Source organism: Halichoerus grypus, chromosome 7 (genome assembly GCF_964656455.1).
Source record: "Halichoerus grypus chromosome 7, mHalGry1.hap1.1, whole genome shotgun sequence".
Lineage (NCBI taxonomy): Eukaryota > Metazoa > Chordata > Mammalia > Carnivora > Phocidae > Halichoerus > Halichoerus grypus.
This window is the reverse complement of record NC_135718.1, coordinates 152,652,081-152,672,582: the sequence shown is the minus strand read 5'-3', so window position 1 is coordinate 152,672,582 and position 20,502 is coordinate 152,652,081. Positions and strand designations below refer to the sequence as shown.

Below are 20,502 nucleotides of genomic sequence, written 5' to 3'. Positions count from 1 at the left end.
CAGATTTTTCCTCTTCACTACTACCTTAATTTTTTTCAAATTTTGGCTTCAGTCTCATCCAATTGCCTCGCTTTAATGTTCCAGGGGAGAGCAGGTGACACTATGGCAGTCAGCCACTGGATTCCCTCTGGCTTAAGGGTTTGGTTCAGGATAGGCACGTGATCCAAGTCTGGACAATCAGGAACAGCAAAATTCAATGTCTTGACTTTTCACATTTGAAGAAGTGAATTCTCTCTTCCTTTGGATTGGATTGTGTGAGCTGGGGTTGTCAGAGACTGTTGAGTTTAGGCTAAAAACGAAGCCAAGATTGAAGAAGCAGAGCTTTCAGACACATCTCAAAGACTGTGTGAAGATGACTGTTGGAATTCTATATCACCCTGTGCCCAAAACTGTTGCAACACTGAACTTTTCAGCTTACATAAGCCAATAGGTTTAGTTTTCATTAATACCAGTTTGAGTTGGATTACTTTATATTTGTAACCCAAAGAATTTTAAATTATAAGAGTAACCTTCCAGGATGGATTAGAGATGATTTAAGTATGTGCTGTGCAGGCAAGTATAAATATATTAACATATAAGAAATTAGAGCAAAATTAAAGTAATAATACAGTAAGGTGAATTTGGGAGGAGTCATTTGGAAGGAGGATATAGAAATGTATACCCTGAGTCCAAATATATGTATTAAATTTAGTTTCAAAATTATGCAGCAAAGTTTACACTGGGTAATTCAAGAGACAATGAAAACAGTTAAGAGTCATGTTGTTCACAGACATAAAATATGTGGGGGATGTGGTTTCCAATATAGAAGGACTGATCATATTAATGAAGCCAGAAATAATTATTGTATATCTAAGCAGAATGAAGAAGGTCTGCAAAACAATGTGACCGTATCCCACCTAAAACTTCAGACTTACAGCCTAAATGGAAAATGCAGATTTATTTACTTAGTCTCAGCCCAACCAGGTCAGGAGTCTGGACTAAGACTGTCCAGACCCTTCCCCAGTGCAGTTCCCAGTCAACAACTTCTTCAAGGCCTCGTGAGTGAGGGATGACAAAAGGAAGCATCCCCGCCCACTCATTGTCTCTCTTTGCCTTTTCATACAACAGATGCCAGTGTGATACCTCCCACTCCTCTTCACCTGTGCTGCCCACCCCCACCCCTCCCACCCACAAGCGCATAAATTTTTCAATATTCTAGAAAATGTATTGCTTGACCTTAAATATTTAGTTTTAATATCCATCTGGAATTGATTACCTGTGTGATATGAGATAAGGGTAGATTTTCTGTTTTCTCCTGTGGATATCCATTGATCCTGCACTATTTTTGTAAAGCTTTTCTTTCATTCCAGATATGAGAGAATGCACTTGAACTCAGTGTCACCTTTGCCTTAACCAGATGAATATATGCATATTGGATTATTTCTGAGTGATCTTTTCTCTTCCATTGTTCAAGGTTTATATTTTTGCACCAGCATTTTACTACCTTTTTTTTTTTTTACTGTAACTTAATTATAGGTTTGGTATTGGAAATGTAAGTACTCTAGACTAGTGCTTTTTAAAGATCACTTTGACTTTTCTTGTTTTGCATCTTTGTATTCCATATTCCTATACATAAGGATTTTATTTTCTGCTGATTCAGAGAAATATATTTTATTTTTTTATTATTGACTTTGTATCAAGGAATCTTGTAAATATGTTAATTTATTAATTCTTATCTTTATCTGTATATTCCTATGTCATTTCTATGTTCCTAAGAATATTTTCAATGACCACAGTTTAAGTTCTTCCTTTTAAACTACCATTATTTTATTTGTTTCCCCTACAATAGGAAAGACCTCTAGGACAGTACTGAATAGAGAGTGGGCATTATTGTTTTATTCCTGGTATCAAAGGGACATTCCCCCTATTTTATCATTAAGCACGATATTTGCTGTCAATTTTTTAAAGATAGGCTATCAGATTAGAAAAGTCTACTATTTTTAGTTTTATATGTTTTTATTTATAATTGCATGTTAAATGTTTGAATTTTTCTGCACCTATCAGGAAAATCACATCTTAAATATATAAATCAAATTTTAAAGTAAATTATGTATATAATTGTCTTAATAGATGCATAAAATTACATATATATAACTTATATCCTGTATCTACTCTCATCTGTTCTATCTACTGATCTAATTTAATCAATAAATCTATCACTTCATCTATCCTTTTTTGCCATACATATAGTAATTTTGAACTATAAAATATGTTAAGTCAAGCCACCCTTGGATAGACCCTGTTTGTTAATATAGTTGGGTTCAATCTGGCTGTCTTAATTTAAACCAGAAAGTTCTTCCTAAGGGGATTCCATTTCTGCCTTATATTATCACCTCTGTCTGTCACCTTGGATTTCTATTTTCAGGGCCTGTGGAACACATAAGTATACTCATCTAAGCTATGCAATCCTTCTCTGAATCTGTGCACCTCCCCAAACACTCTTCACCACTCTCTACTTCCTCAGTTTTTACTTATTTTTCAGATCTCAATTTCAATATTACTTACTCCACGAAGTCTTTTTTGATTTCTCTAAGATTGAGGTAGATCCTTAAACATATACAGCCATTGTATCCCAAGTAATTACTTATCACACTGTGTTATAATTCTCTTTTTTTAGTTTGCAATATTTCTCATCTCTTCGTTACCCTCATTGTGCCTATTGGTGACAGATGCTAAATAATTATTTGTTAGATAAAAAAATAACAGTAGAAACACATTCTGAGTTGATCATATAAAATAAATCTTTATTCAATATCTTATTAAATCAATATTAAAGTTACACTGAAAGGTTCTTGGGTGGCTAAGTCAGTTAAGCATCCAACTCTTGATTTTGGCTCAGGTCATGACCTCAGGGTCATGAAATCAAGCCCCACTGTGGGCTCTGCACTTAGCATGGATCCTGCTTAAGATTCTCCCTCTTTCTCTCCCTCTGGCCCTCCCACCCCACTCATACATTCGCTCTCTCTTAAAAAAAAAAAAAAAAGTACCACAAAGATCCAGGAAAAAAATCCATTCAGTTTGGTGATAATTTATATTTACAGGTAAATTAGGAGATCTCAACGAACTGCCTTTTATCATCATTTATTAATTGAACAAAGATTTTTTTGAAAGCCTAGTGTGTGCTCAAGTGAAATGCTGAGGAATGAATAATTATGAAATTATTACATAAAATGCAGTGGTTTTATTGAAACACACCTTTAACAAAACCCAGAGTACTCAGTGGAATATGTATGAGATACTGAAATAGGTAACTGAAATTTGGTCACTTCTTATAATGGGACACGAAAGAGAGGGGTGGGTGCAGTCACTCTTTACCTACAACACTTAATTTACTACTTTGCACACAGTAGTAGGTGTATCAACAGAGCTCTTGAGTAGTCAACTTACTTTCCCACCATATCTGACATTTAGTACAATCCTGGTTCATAGTAGAAAGAAAGAGGAGGAAGGTGGGATGAAAGGGAACAATATTTTGTAATGCCTATGCCTTCTATCAGATAAGCATGGGATTGCTTTGCATCTACTAATTTACTGAGTTCTTAAAATGCCCCACTCAAGAGGTATTGGGAGTCTCATGTTACACAGGGGATAACTGACCACAAGAGAGGTTAACCTTGGCTCATGGCATTTAGCTAGAAAATGATCCAAATCAAGATTCAAATCCAGGTTTCTGTGAGTCCACAGTCTATATTTTCTACTCTACCATCAGTCTTTTAGAACCTGAATTCCCTCCTCATTTAACTATAAGTGAATTCATTCTTTTTATCTATAAATAATTTATTTATTATAAATATTTCTTTGGAAACCTCAAAATATAGAGAAAATCATTGAGAAACTTAAACTCCTTCTCCACGGTGTCCTTCAGTGTGAGAAGAGGATCAATGGGCTAGGCATTCTCAGAAGGATAATGCATCAGTTGTAGTGTCAGCTGAGAAAACCTACATTTCCAGTGCATGAAAATAGCATGACTTGAGTGCTTGAGAGTTTCCACATTCACATAACTTACTGGGGACCAATGGATATAACCACCGCAATCAATATAGGCTAACCACAAATAAAGACTTCCCAATAAAAAAAAATCAAAGTAACTTGAAATCCTCATTTCTATCATGAATATAACTCTTTTGATTTACCAAGCCACTCATACAGTTTTGGGGAATGAGTACCTGCTGAGAACCTTACTCAGAGCAGTCTTCACTTCTTTATTTCTCAGTGTGTAGACGAGAGGGTTGAGCAGTGGGGTGATCACAGTGTAGGTCACTGCCATGAGCCGGTCCTTATCTGAGGAGTATAGGGATGTGGGCCTCAGGTAGATGAAGGAGGCACAGCCATAGTGGACAATGACCGCTGTGAGGTGGGAGGCACAGGTGGCAAAGGCCTTGCGCTGTCCCTCAGCTGATGCAATCTTGAGGATGGTGGAGACAATGAAAACATAGGAGATGAAGATCAGCACAAAGGGGACCAGCAAGACCAGAATGCTGAGGAAGAAGATGACCATCTCCTTCAGGTTGGTGTCAGTGCAGCCTAGTTTTATGACTGGGGAAATATCACAGAAAAAGTGGTTGATCTGATTGGAGGCACAGAAGGGCACACTAAACACCAAGACGTTGACAACCACAGAGATCAAGAAGCCACAGCAGCTGGAGGCTAGAACCAGCTGCACACAGGTGGCTCGGCTGACAACAAGTGTGTAGTTGAGAGGGTTGCAGATGGCAATGCAGCGATCATACCCCATTACAGCAATTAGAAAACAGTTGGTACAAGCCAAGCCCACGAAGAAGAAGAGCTGAGCAGAACACCCGGAGAAAGAAATAGTCTGACACGTGGAAAGCAGGTTGGTCAGCATTTTTGGTACAATGACCAAGGTGTAGCAAGTTTCAGAGCAGGAGAGGACAAAGAGAAAAAAGTACATAGGAGTGTGCAAAGTCCTGTCTAGCCGAATGACAGTCATGATGGTGGCATTGGTCATCAGCGTGGTCAGGTAAACCAGGAGGAAGATGAAGAAGAGAAGGATCTGCAGATCCCCCAGGTTTGAGAAGCCTATAAGGATGAATTCAGTGATCATGCTCTGGTTCTGTCTTGTCATTGGTCAGTGGGAATCGGATTCACACATCCTGAAATTGTGAACAGAGAGAATTTGACAAAAGGGAAATGCCCCAAAGAGGCCATATTTGTGTTTCTGCACAAAGCTGAAAATATTGGCTTGAAGAAATGAGTAGCAAACCCTTAAGCACAGTGATCATAGGATGGAGGAAAGCAGGATGCAGGAGAAGTGACCTAAAATATGTCCCAATTCAAGGACACCTGAAATTTCATACACAGTCTGCTAAATCAAGAAGTGATTTAGAGCTCATCTCACCTAATCCTGTCATTTTATGGAAAAAGAAAGGGAGGCACAAAAAGATCAAGCCATTTATTTAACCCACATGAGAACAACAGCCCTCAGAAATCACTTACCTGAAAAGCATTCTTATGACTGTTTCAGAAAAAAACAAAAACTAATGAAAAGTGTTCTATCCAGCCCCTCCTATGTTGGCCTCAAATAGTGTTTGCTTAGATACAATGAAGTATTTTTTAATATTATTAATTAAAAGTGTAGAGATTTATTTATGATAAATAATCAGTTGTGAAGCCTTTGGGACAGGCGTAGAATGATCCCACATATTGGGGTTTTCTTTGTCATGATTGCATGGGAATTTGGGATTGAGAGGCTAAGTAGAGCTCCAACTCAGTGCAAAGGGTGACAAGGTCTCCATTCTTCCAGAATGTTCTAAGAACAACTCTCCCCATTATCTGTGTGAAGATCTGTCATTTAATCTGAGAGCACGTAGTGCTGAAAGCTTCCGACTAGACTGAGACAAGCAGACAATCTTTATATTAGAAGAAGCTCAGGAATCTCCTTCCTCAATTTGCACCCAATTCTGTGAACTTTTTATATAAACCTGGGATATATGTCTAGTCCCCATAGTCAAGATCCAATTATAAGAAACCCTCAGACACAGCGCAGGCTGCTCTCTTGCTACATGTCTTCATTGTCGAGAACCTTCTTATTCAGAAATGAACCAGATATGCCTCCTTGACTCATGCAGCCCTAGCTTTGGAAGTGTCCCCTGCTGATACCTGCAAGGGGTTCTTTTTATCAGTGATAACCCTTTAGTTATTGGAGTAGTGATCATATCCCTTTAGGGGTCTCATTTTCCTCCTGACTGACACTCTTAGTTCTCTCAATTATTTTTCATGACATTATTTCTGGAAGTCTCTGTCCTGATCATCGCCTCAGGTGTTTTACTCCTGAGCATTACAACACACTTCTGGCTTCAGCTGTAGAAAAGTGGCTTGTCCATGACCATTATACATCACTAATTTCCCTCCCTCTGTCTTGACAATTAACATTAATTTCTTTTCCTACTGTTCTTTATCCCCCACAGTTAATATTTATCCCTGCTACAAAACCCCAGCTTAATACTGATCTCCAGAAAGGCTTCTCTGAGTAGCTGTAAGGCTTTGATTACTGTGTGTGTCTACTTCTCTGTCCGTTTGCTCTGGGACCATGTGTTGGAACCAAAGCAGAGAAAGGCCGGCAAGGACACAGAAGCTAGACTGTGAGGCTGGGACCATGACTCTGACACTGACCAGCTTTATGACTCTGTGGAAATCACCTCAGGCTTTCATCTGAGATGGCAATAATATGAGCAGAAACCATTTCATGAGCACCAAATGCTCACAATTAAGTCCCTGACTCAGAGTGAATACTCAGGAAGTGTTAGCTGCATCTCACCCACATGCCTCACATTACAAATTAGGAAACTGAGGCCCAGAGAGGTAAAGTGTAAAGTTCTAAGTTGTGTAGCATTTTAGCAGCAGAGGTGAGAATGTACCCCAAATATCTAAAACTCTCCCATCCTGGGCTCTGTCTTCTCATTAACTTGGGTTCTATTTCTGAGATTTCCTCTGTACTGTGTGTTTACATACCAGTGGCCGGGGAAACAGATCAGTGTGTCCTTTACCCTGTGGGACCCCATAAGGCAGTCTGCCCCGCCCACCTCTCCTCCTTCCACCTTCACTGTGTCACCAAAGCTTTCCTTCTGCTAAAGTACACATCTGTCCTGCCATTCAGGATGTGTCCTCCTATTTCCTGGTTCAGGTCTGTTTTAGAAATAGTTGCCAATTTTATACTCGTAACCTTTTTCTCCCTTTTTTCTCTCCTTATTGAGATGGCAAATCTTGTTCACTGGACCATTGGATCTTTGTTCCCCATGTTTCCCCCTGGATCCTGATGCTCTGGCCCAGTTCACCTGTGCATGGTGTCCACCAGTTGTTCTGCCTCTGAGTCTTCCCATGGGGTCCAGGACATTTGTAGACTGAGAGGAAAGTCTGGTGCTACAGCCACAGTGCGAGGGAAACACTTACATTTAGAGGCGGAGTTCCTGCCCAATCCCAGGTTTCCTTCTGTGTCCTGTCACAGTATAAAGGGAGAGACAAACAGGCAAACTCTCTAAGAACATCAAGCAGTATTTTCTTTCTAGAATTAACTGGAGGAAGTTCAGGGGCTATGAGCCTTTAAAGAGGAAAGAAAGCTCTGTTTGCTGTATGGACTGGAGATAAGTGGACAGCCTCCATCTCATCAGCCCTGTATTCCTGGTGGCAGAGGTGCCAGTGAAATCCCTGGGTCTTATAGAAGTAGGGGACCCCAGGGGATTGAGGCCTTGGAGGGAAGTACTTTTTGGATTCTGGGCATGAAAAACTTGAGATAAAAAGAATTAAATAAATTATGTACTTTACTTGATCTGTATAGAGGGTGGATAGCTTTGAATACAATGATTTTTTTCCCCCACAGGTCATTCATTTTGGCTCAAGGTTCCATTTGCTCAATGAAGTAAGGCAATATAACTCACTTTATCATTGGCCTTATAGATTCTACATATAGATTAAGTGTTTTAAGGGATTACATAAATGCCTTCTTTGACAAATATCATAGTTTCCTCCTCTTTCAAGTGTGCTGGTTGAATAAACCAGATAATTATTTTTCTGTATCTCTCCTGCTTCATGCATCTTTGCTATGCTTGCATTCCAAGGGGGCACAAATTCTAAACTTTTCTACATTTCTCTGTTAGATTCATCTTTTCACAGACATGTTTTAATTCAGATATTCAACTATGCATCCGTCAATTCATTAATTTAATCATTATGCATTAAGTACTAATGTCATTCCAGGCACTCTGGTGATTGTTTTGTGGGGAGGGCTTCACAAAGAGGGAAATGACATAGCCCATGATGGTGGTGGTTCATGGGCCACATACACATGAGCTTCCTGCAGTTCATGGGAAGATGCCTGTCATTGGATTTACCCAGGATCTTCTGGGTAAGAAGTATTTGGGGTGGGGTTTGGGAATAGTTTGAACTTGGTTCAAATGATTTCTTTTCCTCTTAGCATGTTTAGAACTACAGTCCTTTGTCTGAAAAGAATGTGATGTTTAGAAGGGGAGATGGAGAAATAAGGCAAAGAGGGCTAAGACTGAGGCCCACTGAGAATCCTGCAGCATTACCCATGCCCAGGGGCCAAACAGTGGGTCTCAAACTCCTCAAATTTCCCTTACACATCTCTCCCTTCCAATAGGATGCCTCTTCCTGCATGATTCAGGATTTTTGGGCTACGTAAGGAGGGAAGAAATCATAGATTTCTTTCTTGTTTTAATTTTTAATTTTGAGAAATATAAGGTTCTCATTGATAGACGTATTCTATAGGCTAATAGAAATAAAGAGTCTTGTCAGTGTTGATCTGATTTCTGAGGAGGAGGACACAGGTACTTTAAAGAATTGTTTAAATTGATAGGTCATTTTAGAGAGGGGGCAAAGGACTGTACCATCAAGGTTTCCTTGCTTCTCACTTCCATACTGCAGCTCCGATATTAAGAGCAGCTTTGTGAGCAGCTACTAGGCACCATCCGTATCCATTCACTAGTGCATATAGGCTTGTGATAAGCTCATCGTTCAGACCACATTATGTGCACTTTCAGAAGGAACCCAAGGAGAGCACAGTGGTCCTGCTGAGCTGAGGAGTGTAAATCGGCCTAAAGTGAAAAAGCTTGAGGAGGTAAAGCAGCTGTACTCTGAAAGCAGAATATGAGGGAAGTGGGCCAATTTAGGGAGAGTGTAGTCACCTTCTCTCACCACACAAGATTATTACACTATTACTGACTCTATTCCCTATGCTGTGCTTTTCATCCTCATGACTTATTTATTTTGTAACGGAAAGTTTGTACCTCTTAAATCCCTTCACTGATTTTGTCACGACCCACCCTCTCCCCTCTGGCAACCACCAGTTTGTTGTCTGTATTTATGAGTCTGTATCTGTTTCTTTAGTTTGTTTGTTTGTTAGTTTTGTTTTTTAGATTCCACATTTGAAGTAATAATTAAAGAAAAAAACATCACACACAATAAGCACAATTTAGAAACAGATGGACCAGATTATCAAGACATGCTATAGAGCAACACTGAGCCAGTAATGGTGGCATAAGACTAAGCACATGAATCAATGGGACAGGCTGAACAATATGGACATAACACCATGCATATATCCCTGAATGATTTTCAACAAAGATGGTAAGGTTTTTCAATGAAGAAAGGATAGTCCTTTCAACTTACTGTGATGGACATATTGGATGTATATATGAAAAAATACAAATCTTGACTTTTACCAAAAGTCATGCACAATTTAACTAAAAATGTCAAAAGCTATAACTAATTTCAGGAAAAAAACCCAGAAAGTCTGCAACTTGGAGTAGACAAATATTTATTAGGTAGGAGACAGAAAACATGAAATATATAAAGAAAGAGGTGATAAATTGAACTACATCAACATTAAAAATGTTGTTATTCTAAAGTTAGATATTGTTAATGGGTGCACAACTCTGATTATACAGACAACTATTGAGTGATACACTTTAAAAGTGTAAATAAAATGTTTTGCAAGTTATGTTTCATTAAAACTATTATGACAAACACATAATTAATAAAATTAAAAGGAGTAGGAGAACATATTTGCAAAGTTTATATCTAGTAAAGGACTTTTATCCAGCATACAAAACTATCTCTTGCAAAGGAAAACAAGGAAGACAAACTTGTTAATGAAAATATTGTCAAAGCTTTGAACACATACTTCATTAACAAGAAACAACAAATAGCCAAAAGCACATGAAAGACTGCCTAACATACTAAGTCTTCAATAAATGCATAATAAAAGTACTGTGAAATGTCACTATCCATGTGGGATGTTGAAAAGATGGACAGTAGGTGAAGAAGTGAGGTTGTGAGAGAGCAGGATACCTCCTGCATTGCTGGTGGAAATTAGTCACCATACAGCCTTTCTGGAAAACAGTGCCAATTTATAAGCAGTTAAATTTACCTCTAGCAGATGGCACAGCCATTGCTCTCATAGATACTTATCAAAGATAAATGAACATATATATCTACACAATGAATTGGAGACTCATTTTGTAAGAGTTTTACTCTGATTAGCCTCAAACTGGAAACAATCAAAATGTCCCCCAACAGTTCAACAGATGAATAAATTGTGGTATATTTGTAAAAGGAATGTTATTAAGCAATAAACAGAAAGTTGATGAATGCAACAACATGAGTGAGTCTCAAAAACTATGCTCAGTGAAAGAAATAAGACACAAAAATGAACATACTCTTTGATTTCACATATATGAAATTATGGAAAAGAGTAAGCCATTCAATAAAAAAGCAAGATTAGTATTTTTCTAAGGACCAAGGCTGGGTGGGATTGACCACAAAAGGATAGAAAGGAACTTTGGGGGGTTGTAGAAATGTTCTATAACTTGGGTGGTTGTCACTTGGGTGTATACATTTTTTTCCAAACTCACCAAACTGTAAATTTAAATTAGGAACATTTTATGGTACATAAATTAAATCTCCATAAGGTTAGTTTTCAATGTAAAAAGTATTTTAATAAAAATAGAAGTGCAGGGGCTCCTGGGAGGCTCAGTCATTAAGTGTCTGCCTTCAGCTCAGGTTGTGGTCCCAGTGTCCTGGGACCGAGCCCCACATTAGGCTCCCTGCTAGGTGGGAAGCCTGCTTCTCCCTCTCCCACTCCCCCTGCTTGTGTTCCCTCTCTTGTTGTGTCTCTCTCCGTCAAATAAAATCTTAAAAAAAAAAAAAAAATAGAAGTGCAAAGGGATCGCTTCATTTTTTAATTTTTTTATTTTATTTTATTTTATTTTATTTTATTTTTAAACATTTTATTTATTTATTTGACAGAGAGAGACACAGTGAGGGAGGGAACACAAGCAGGGGGAATGGGAGAGGGAGAGGCAGGCTCCCCGCGGAGCAGGGAGCCCGATGCGGGGCTCGATCCCAGGACCCTGGGATCATGACCTAAGCCGAAGGCAGACGCTTAACGACTGAGCCACCCAGGCGCCCAATTTTTTTTTTTTATTTTTTTAGAGAGCAAGATCACCAGTTGGGGCAGGAGGGGGGGTAGGAGGAGAGAAATCATCTTAAACAGGCCCCATACTCAGTGCAGAGCCCCACACAGGGCTTGATCTATGACCCTGAGATCATGACTTGAACCAAAATCAAGAGTCGTATGCTTTACACCAGGCACCCTTAAATGGAACACTTTAATTCAAAGTCCAAATGCAATTTTTTAAAGACTTATTTATATATTTTAGAGAGAGAGAGAGAGCAGGAGGAAGGGGTAGAGGGTGAGAGAGAATCTCCAGCAGATTCTCGGCTAAGTGCAGAGTCTGATGCAGGGCTTGATCTCACAACCCAGAGATCATAACCTGAGCCAAAATCAAGAGCTGGACACTTAGCCAACTGAACCACGGGGGCACCCCTCAAATGAAATTTTTGAACCAAGTAGTTTTACAAATCTATAAAAAAAATGGGGGAGAAAGAAAAATAGGAAAATGTGAGAGATGAAAATTTCCAAAAGTTGAATAAGAATAACTGATATATTTATGTAAAATGTTTTACCCTACTAATATGTAATCAAAGAAATATAAAAGGAGACAACATATAATTTTTATCTTTCATCTACTATAACTGAAAATGTTAAAAAAAAAAGCACTGTGTATGTCAAGGAGAAATTAACACGTCCACATGTAATTGGTGAAAGTATACATTTACATAGCCTTTGTAGAATTTGTTTGTCAATATGATGCATATGGAAATTTGAAATGCAAATAGATTTTGACTCAGTAATTTCATTCTGTGAATAATGTTAAGAAGATGGTTAACAATTGCTCCAAGGACAATTTCATTTTTTTGTTACAAGACCAAAAGTCTGGGAACTTTATTACATCGAATAAAAAGACATTGATAATATTACACATATAGATAAGAAAAACTCAAGCTCCTGTATCTATCACAAAGATTGAGGTAGAATTATACAGAGTTGTTTTCTGAGAATCAATCAAATTCTACTTGTGGTATTTAAAGTAATGAAAGGCTTGATAGAGGAATTAGAGACTTACACATTTATGTACTGAAGGCTGGGAGAGCGAATGTCAGGAGGCTTGTTCTTGACTTTCAGCATTGAAAGGATTGTAGGGAGCCTCTACCTAAGGTCTTAGATGATGCAGCCCTGATGAGTGATGCTCAGGAAATCCAAAAGCCAAGGGTAAAAGCCCACATCTACCACCTGACAAGTGCTCACATAACATGTTCCCAGAAAAAAACCTAACTTACTTTCTCTTCCATTATCTGTATACTTCTAAACATATCTGAAATTCTCCTGGCAAGTGAAGGGGTTCAGGAGAGTTTCCACCTCCCACTCCCCCAGAATGTGACACTTTGGGATGTGGGTTATTTTGAGCTGAAGGCCCTTGAGACCCTGTGGGCTCAAGACAAACTTTGGTCCTCCCTTAACCACACAGAAGAATCTAAACTGGGGGTCTTTCCCAAAATATGAGTTATTAACAGATAAATTTTATCTGAATGACCCATCTACATGGTAGGGCAAACATCTAATTACCAAACATCTGCTCTTCTTATCACCCTATGAAGTGCATTCCTTTCCTCTGAAACCCAGAGCCCTACCCGTTCTCCTTAGGTCACAATGACATACATACCTCCTTTTGCCTGACTGTCTTTGGATTCCCATGTCTATGTGGATTTTCCACATGTATACCTATTAATTTTAATTGACTTTCTCCTGTTAATCTGTCTCATGTCAATTTCTTAATCCAGCTAGAAGGACCTTCCAGGGGACAGGAATTGTTGGTCCCTTACCCCTGACACAAAGAATCTGGACAGACTCCAGGATTTTGATAGGAGAGTACAGCAAAGAGAATCAGAGAAGAATAAGTATGATATGAAGTATCAACAAAATATAACCAGCACAGTTTCCCATTTGGATATTCAACATCCATACATACCCTTCTTTTCATGTTTACCTTTTCAAACAGTAGTAACTAATATCATGCAAATATGTCTCACACAGAGAGTGGCCCCATTCATCTTCATAAAAGGGAGACACAGAGTGTCACAGGTTAAGTATTCCTTGATGGTCTTTCTTTAAAGTTTGAATTATGATGTTTACCACCAGCAACACACCTTATATATACCAGCATATTAAGAGAGGAGGGGAATGGTTAACATATACAAATATATACATAATTAAGTAAAAAAGAAAATAAAACAGCTACTGTAATCCTCATTTCTGGAATTCATCACAAGATTGTCATAGTTATTTATGATTGTTTTCTTTCACCTATTGAACATTCTTTTGAGCTTCGCTAGCACCTTAGCATTCCCTAAGGATCTGGTCATGGGTGGCTTTGCCTAAATGAGGTTGTTTCAATCAAAATTTGCCTTTGTATGTGAAGTAATAAAAGGCACCCTACCATCTCTCCTAGATTCTACACATACTCTTCTCTACCCTAGGACTGTAGTAGTGACCCTATTTTCCTTAAAAAATAGTACCCACAAAGGAAGACAGCAAGAGAGGAAGAAAGGAAGGAAGAGTTAGCCACCATATAGTACCTCATTAGTTCTTGATGTAGTGTTCAACAATTCATTAGTTCTGAATAATATACAATGCTCATCACAGCACGTGCCTTCCTTAATACCCATCACCCAATTACTCCATCCCCCCACCCCTCTCCTCTCTGTAACCCTCCATTTCTTTCCTGGAGTCCAGAGTCTCTCATGGTTTGTCTCCCTCTCTGATTTCCTCCCATTCAGTTTTCCCTTCCTTCCCCTCTATTCCTCCACGTTATTCCTAACGTTCCACATATGAGTGAAACCATATGATAATTTGTCTTTCTCTATTTGACTTATTTCATTTAGTATAATCCCCTCCAATTCCATCCATGTCGATGCAAATAGTGGGTATTCATCCTTTCTAATCGCTGAGTAATATTCCATTGTATATATGGACCACATCTTCTTTTTCCATTCATCTGTTGAAGAGCATTCCGGCTCCTAACTTACACATCTATAAGCTAAATTTAAATTTTTATATCAAGGAAATGTTTTCAGAAAAATAAAACCAATTCTGTAGCAATCACACACAAAAAAATAGGAACAATTACCCTAGCTAGTGTAACAGGACCCTTTCTGCCTGCAGATCACTTGTATAGTAAAACAAAGTAGACTGAAATGGCCAAGGGCACGTCTCAATTTCCAGTTTTGTGTTTCCTACAGAGGCAACACTCCTTTGAGAAATAATGCCTCTACACTACAAAGCTCAACCTTATGTGTGTCAGTCATTCAGGGTGTAATGGAAGGAGCTGTGTCCAACTCCTCCCACACTGATTCCCAGACTCACACATGCTTGGTGCTGGAGAGTGCGCACAGTACATTGTTTAGAGGATGCAGTAGATTCATGGGGCTCCATCAGGGGTGGTCACACACTTGGTGCTTCTAATGAGCCTTCAGGAAGCCATTTCCTTATTCTACCAGGACATCTCCTTTGTGTGATGGGGTACATAGAGGAAGTCTGTTTCCAAGTATTCTTCACTAAATAATGACGGTTTTCTTATTGACATGTGAGGTCATTTCTGTTGTCAAAAAATGCACAGATGCATTTCTGAGCTCTCCTCTCTGTCTCTCTGTACTGTTTATCTCTCCTTGTTGCCACAGCATGCTCTTTTTTATTACTGAGGCATCTCACTCCTGGGAAGAGTGAGACTCTATATGACCCATCTTTTCAAAATTGTCTTATTATTCCATGTAAACCTTAGGAATTTGATTATCAGATTGCCTTCATGATTCATGCTGGGATTTGGACCAGACTTATACTCATTTTGTATTCTCTTAGATGAAAGTGAGAACTTTATGTTTCATCACTCTACTAAAAAACATTTCTAGACAACAAGCAATTTAATGATAGAGCTCAACTAGAGTGATGATGCTTGTTAAAATTTAGCTTTTGGCAGAGTATCTCAATGTCCCTAATGAGAATTTCTATGGACAAGAACCTGAGAAGATGAATTTGTAATTAAGCCCTCTTTTGACTCTAAGAAACACTGAAGTTGAGAATCACTGGACAGATATACTATTTTCCTCACTTAAAACTCAATGAAAAATTCCCACTTGGTTTGTAGAATACAGTTTCAATTGTGGTGATTTCTCCTACAGAATCCACTATGCACGGACTCAATTTCCAATACAGACTGGAGCTAATTATGCTCCTGGCTCCTTCTCCCCAGATTCCTCAGAAAAGGCTACCTTTGAGAACCTGGTGACATTAATTCTCCAAAATAGACTTGATTTCTAATTAACCCCAAGACAACATCTCCAGTAGTAGATCTAGCCTCAGGAGTCCAACGATCACAGTACATGCTTCTAATAACCACACTGCATGCTGGTCATCAGAACTTCACCAGGCAGTGAGTTTGGCTGGAGGGGCCCCGGGTCCTGATGAGTGGCAGAGGCTTCCTCTATCGATGCAGATGAGAGCTTCTACTTCAGGGCAGATTCACTCTCTTCAGGTGTCATTTCTTCAGTTTCTGAACTCTGGCTTAGAATCTACTTGTCACGTGGTCCCAGATACTGAATAGCTCCTTCTGTCTGAATTGAAAGGAGGAGAGCAATGTAGGTACTTACTGAATAGCAGGAATATTGATGTAGTCTGGGGCTTTGTGGGGTGTGAGCCTGATTGATGGGTAGGGCTTGTGAACATCAAGCTCCTCAAGGAGATCAGTGATGGCAGTTTCAGTAAGTGGCAGGGTTAAGAAGGAGAATCAGGGGCTACTTTTAACTTAAGGTCCTAAGAGTGATGAGGTGTGGTCCATAGAGTTCTATGAATTTTCACAATGTTCAGACTGGGTCAGTTTGGCTCCCAGTTAGATTTTCTTTTCTTTCTAACTGGTTGACTCATGGATTAAAAGTAACAGATCCTGAATCTCCACTTCTCTCTTTGACATGTACTCATGATGTCTCTTTTTAGCTATAATTGAAATCCGATACTCAGACTCCATTTTAACAGAGCAAGTTCAGGTTTTTCATGTGTATCTAAGAAGATAAAAATTTTACTTCTTTATTTTCTGATGCTGCTTACGTAACTTCGCTCAGATTGTTAATTGATGCTTTCCCTGAGATAAATATCTGGTTATCTCAAAAATGTTGCATCTGAAAGATGTGTAGATTTGCCCCCTTTTGGAGGAACACAGGACCCTCCTATTTTGAGTTACTACTTAAATCCTGATTACATAATATCCCAATGGTGTATCTAAGGAGTCAGAAAAATAAGGTATGCAAGTGTCATCTCCTAGAATTGTAACCTGAATGCCATCCATAGGTTCTAGAATATAAGGGCACATCAGGGTTCATCATTTAGAGCATCTTGGACTCCCTGAGTTGAAAAGACTCTTGGGGTCAGTACTCCACTCTCGCTCTAAGTCAAAACTCCTTCTGCAAGATAGTGCTCAAGGAGCTTCTGCCTAAGTACTTTTCCATGCATCTGGACAGTTTATTACACTTATTGCTTACCCTAGCCCCTTTAATTTTAAAGTAAGGAGATGGAACATCCTTAGTTTATGTGTGTCTTAAATGAAGTGTCTTGCTCAAAGTTACACAAAGCGACTTAACCTAGAGATCTTCTCAGGTCAAATGGAGGGACCTTTTACCTTAATTTTATAGCTTGTGGGTATTTGGCTGGAAGATCTTTTTAATTTTTCTGCTCTTATATCTTTCTATGCACAGTACAGATTTAACATACTGTAGTGGTCTCTGATGTTTTCTTGAGCAGATGAGGGCCATTTCCTCAGATGGACTGTGCTTCTGAGTTCCCATATACCACAAAAGGGGTAAATATACCTGTAACACAATCCGTTTAGATAGTGGGGTTATATTAATAGTATGTGGAAAAAAGAGTCCACTTAACTGAAATCAGCTGTTCCATGGGTCTGAGTGACAAATAAATCAGACAATTATTTTGGATTTGGGTAGATACATGTCCTTCAGAATCGAGAGAATTCCAGACTCTGTGGTCTACTCCATATGTTATACTCAGTGGAGTTAGGGTATGGTGGGAATTGGATGTGCATTAGGTGAATGGAGATCCAGAAAAATTTTGGGAAAGTTCTAAGGCAAGGACAAGCAATGAGTATAAATTTAGATTTACCTCAGAGTCTTGAAATACAGAAATCCATTTGTCCTGGTGAGCGTGTTATGTATGCACACTCTCTCATTGATTTGTTTTTCTAAATATAGAAAATACACAGCTATTATACACATACATAATGGGTATAGACATGGTAAATATATACTTTATATTTAACAGAACTAGATAGTTACGGCATGAAAAATCCCTATTATTTGTTAAAGAGCTTTAATATGAGCCAATGTGAGTACCTCATATTAACTTCAAATAAATGAATAATTATACCTATTTAAGTTTAGGACCAGTCTCTAGCCAGTAAGAAAAGATGAAAATTTATTGTCTCCAAATTCTAATGATAGATACAATGAGTTTCAGAAGTTTATCATCATTTACCTTAGAATCAGAAATCTAGCATTTACTATTGTCTAGAAGAACCCAAAAACTCAAATTCTGGTAGCAGATGCAAATGATTCCTCAACAGAAATTGATGTATCTGTATATAAATATACTGAAAAATGTGTAAATAGAAACTGGATGCAACTGATAAATAAAGGCCAGGTGATTTTGCTTACAGAGAACACTTTCTTTACTTCCTAGTCTTGGACAATTGGGAAATACACCCATGAAAAAATTATCTGATATTAGTCCTAAAAATAACTTTAGAAATGATCCTTTCTAGCAGCTTGCAGACTGTGTTTAGTAGCAGAATATTCAAAACATATCTTATATTGTGGATATAATAATCTTGTTGACATAACAATATATAAAAGACATGAAGTCTGATTTATGGCATGGCACTGGTATCTGGAAAATGACAAATTATCCCATTCTTTTTCATGCTCTATGACAAGCTCTGAGCCATTTCTGGAAAACTCTGTTCTCTGAGTTTCTCTGAGGCACAGAAAATGGGAAAACGGAGGTGAACTGCAAATGCCACAAAAGTAATGAATCTCTTTTTACCACCCTGGTGACTCTTCTCTTCCTGGAATAGGGGACATTCTTCTTTAAACCAATGCTGTCTTCTGTTCCACTCTTGGCAAGGCTCCCAGTGTGGAGCCTCCAGGAATGTCCCTAATTACTTTGTTAGTCAGTCTGTCAGGAATAACACCAAAGGTTTTTTTTTTTCTTGTTGTTTTGGTTACTGCCATAAGATTGTTGCAATGAATAATTGACATGAGTATATGATGTTCTTACCACAGATCTTAGCATATAAGAAGTCATCAACAAACACAATTCTCCTTACACATTTGCTAGGGAATTCTTCCTCTCCCTTTCCATTTTTTGGTTGGACAAACTGAGGTTCACATGTTGTGTTCAAACACAACTCATTCCTTCATTGTACATTCTGACCAAGTTCAGATGGCTAAAATTAAACATATTTTTTCACTTTTGGAAAGCTAGTTTCCTTGGGATGCTAGTAAAAAGACACACACAGTAATCCTTAGGTAAGATACAGGTAAAACCAATGAGACAGATCCTTAATCCTTGGCTAAAAAGATACCATAGTCTTAGTCTTAGAGAAAGCCTCCTAATTGGCTCAGTTCCTCTGTTGTATATTTAGCCTTAATTCTTTTCTTAGCAGACCTTTCTGAGGGGGGAATGAAGGACTTGACTGCCTACAGACTTTGTGCTGATTTTCCCATAATTTCTACTCTCCTTCCTGGAACCTGGTCTCTGTCTCTGTCTCTGTCCCTGACTCTCCTCTGTGGGGGTGCTCTGCATGGAGCAGGACAATGAGACCCTGGTGAGGGAGTTCATCTTCCTTGGCTTCTCTTCTCTGGCCGGGCTGCAGCGACTGCTCTTCATAGCCTTCCTGCCCCTCTACCTGTTCACTCTGGGCACCAATGCCATCATCATTTCCACCATCATGCTGGACAGAGCCCTTCACACCCCCATGTACTTCTTCCTTGCTGTCCTCTCCTGCTCTGAGACCTGCTACACCTTCGTTATTGTACCCAAGATGTTGGTGGACCTGCTGGCCCAGAAGAAGACCATCTCCTTCCTGGGATGTGCCATCCAGATGTTCACCTTCCTCTTCCTTGGCTGCTCTCACTCCTTCCTGCTGGCAGCCATGGGTTATGACCGCTACGTGGCCATCTGTAACCCTCTGCGCTACACGGAGCTCATGGGACACCAGGTGTGTGTGGGACTAGTGGCTGCTGCCTGTGCCTGTGGCTTTACTATTGCACAGATTATCACCTCCATGGTATTTCACCTGCCCTTCCGCTCCTCCAGCCAGCTCCATCACTACTTCTGTGACATCGCCCCTGTCCTCAAGGTGGCATCCCATCACTCGCGCCTCAGTCAGTTGGTCATATTCATGATTGGTGTGTTTGTCTTGGTCATTCCCCTGCTACTTATCCTGGTCTCCTACATCCGCATCATTTCTGCCATTTTGAAGATCCCATCCTCCACCGGCAGGTACAAGGCATTCTCCACCTGTGCCTCCCATCTCATTGTGGTAACTGTTCATTATGGTTGTGCCTCTTTCATCTACCTAAGGCCCAAGTCCAGCTACTCTTCAAGTCAGGACACCCTCATATCTGTGTCCTACACCATCCTCACGCCACTGTTCAATCCAATGATTTACAGTCTGAGGAATAAGGAATTCAAGTCAGCCCTTCGAAGAGTAATGGGCCAGACTTCATATCCCTTTAATTAAATTAATTCACTAAAATTAAATTATAACTATTTAGTGAATTGTATGCCTTTTATGTGCTTTTATTTTATCAGTTCTATGCCTATATCCATTTCCTACTTTAGAGTTTAGTTATTTTATCTTTCAGCTTGTCATAAGTTTTTATTAAGATTTCAGTAATTTTTTACGATTTAATTTATTTATTTGAGAGAGAGAGAGAGAAGAAGCAGAGGGAGAGGGACAAGCA

The 20,502-nt window shown here is 39.0% G+C and overlaps 2 protein-coding genes across 2 annotated transcripts; one reads left to right on the top strand and one right to left on the bottom strand.

Annotated features, from left to right (window-relative positions):
* Nucleotides 1-4,180: 4,180 nt before the first annotated feature.
* LOC118521362 (olfactory receptor 10T2-like) lies at nucleotides 4,181-5,125 on the bottom strand. The gene has a single exon (XM_036069855.2). The coding sequence runs from the start codon at nucleotides 5,123-5,125 to the stop codon at nucleotides 4,181-4,183; it is 945 nt and encodes a 314-aa protein (XP_035925748.1).
* Nucleotides 5,126-19,337: 14,212 nt separating this feature from the next.
* Nucleotides 19,338-20,279, top strand: LOC118521361 (olfactory receptor 10K1). The gene has a single exon (XM_036069854.2). It carries the CDS (start codon nucleotides 19,338-19,340, stop codon nucleotides 20,277-20,279), a length of 942 nt encoding a protein of 313 aa, XP_035925747.1.
* The last annotated feature ends 223 nt before the right edge of the window (nucleotides 20,280-20,502 follow it).

Coding starts and splice junctions, on each gene's coding strand:
- LOC118521361 (XM_036069854.2), top strand. CDS start 19,338: ATGGAGCAGGACAATGAGACCCTGGTGAGGGAGTTCATCTTCCTTGGC.
- LOC118521362 (XM_036069855.2), bottom strand. CDS start 5,125: ATGACAAGACAGAACCAGAGCATGATCACTGAATTCATCCTTATAGGC.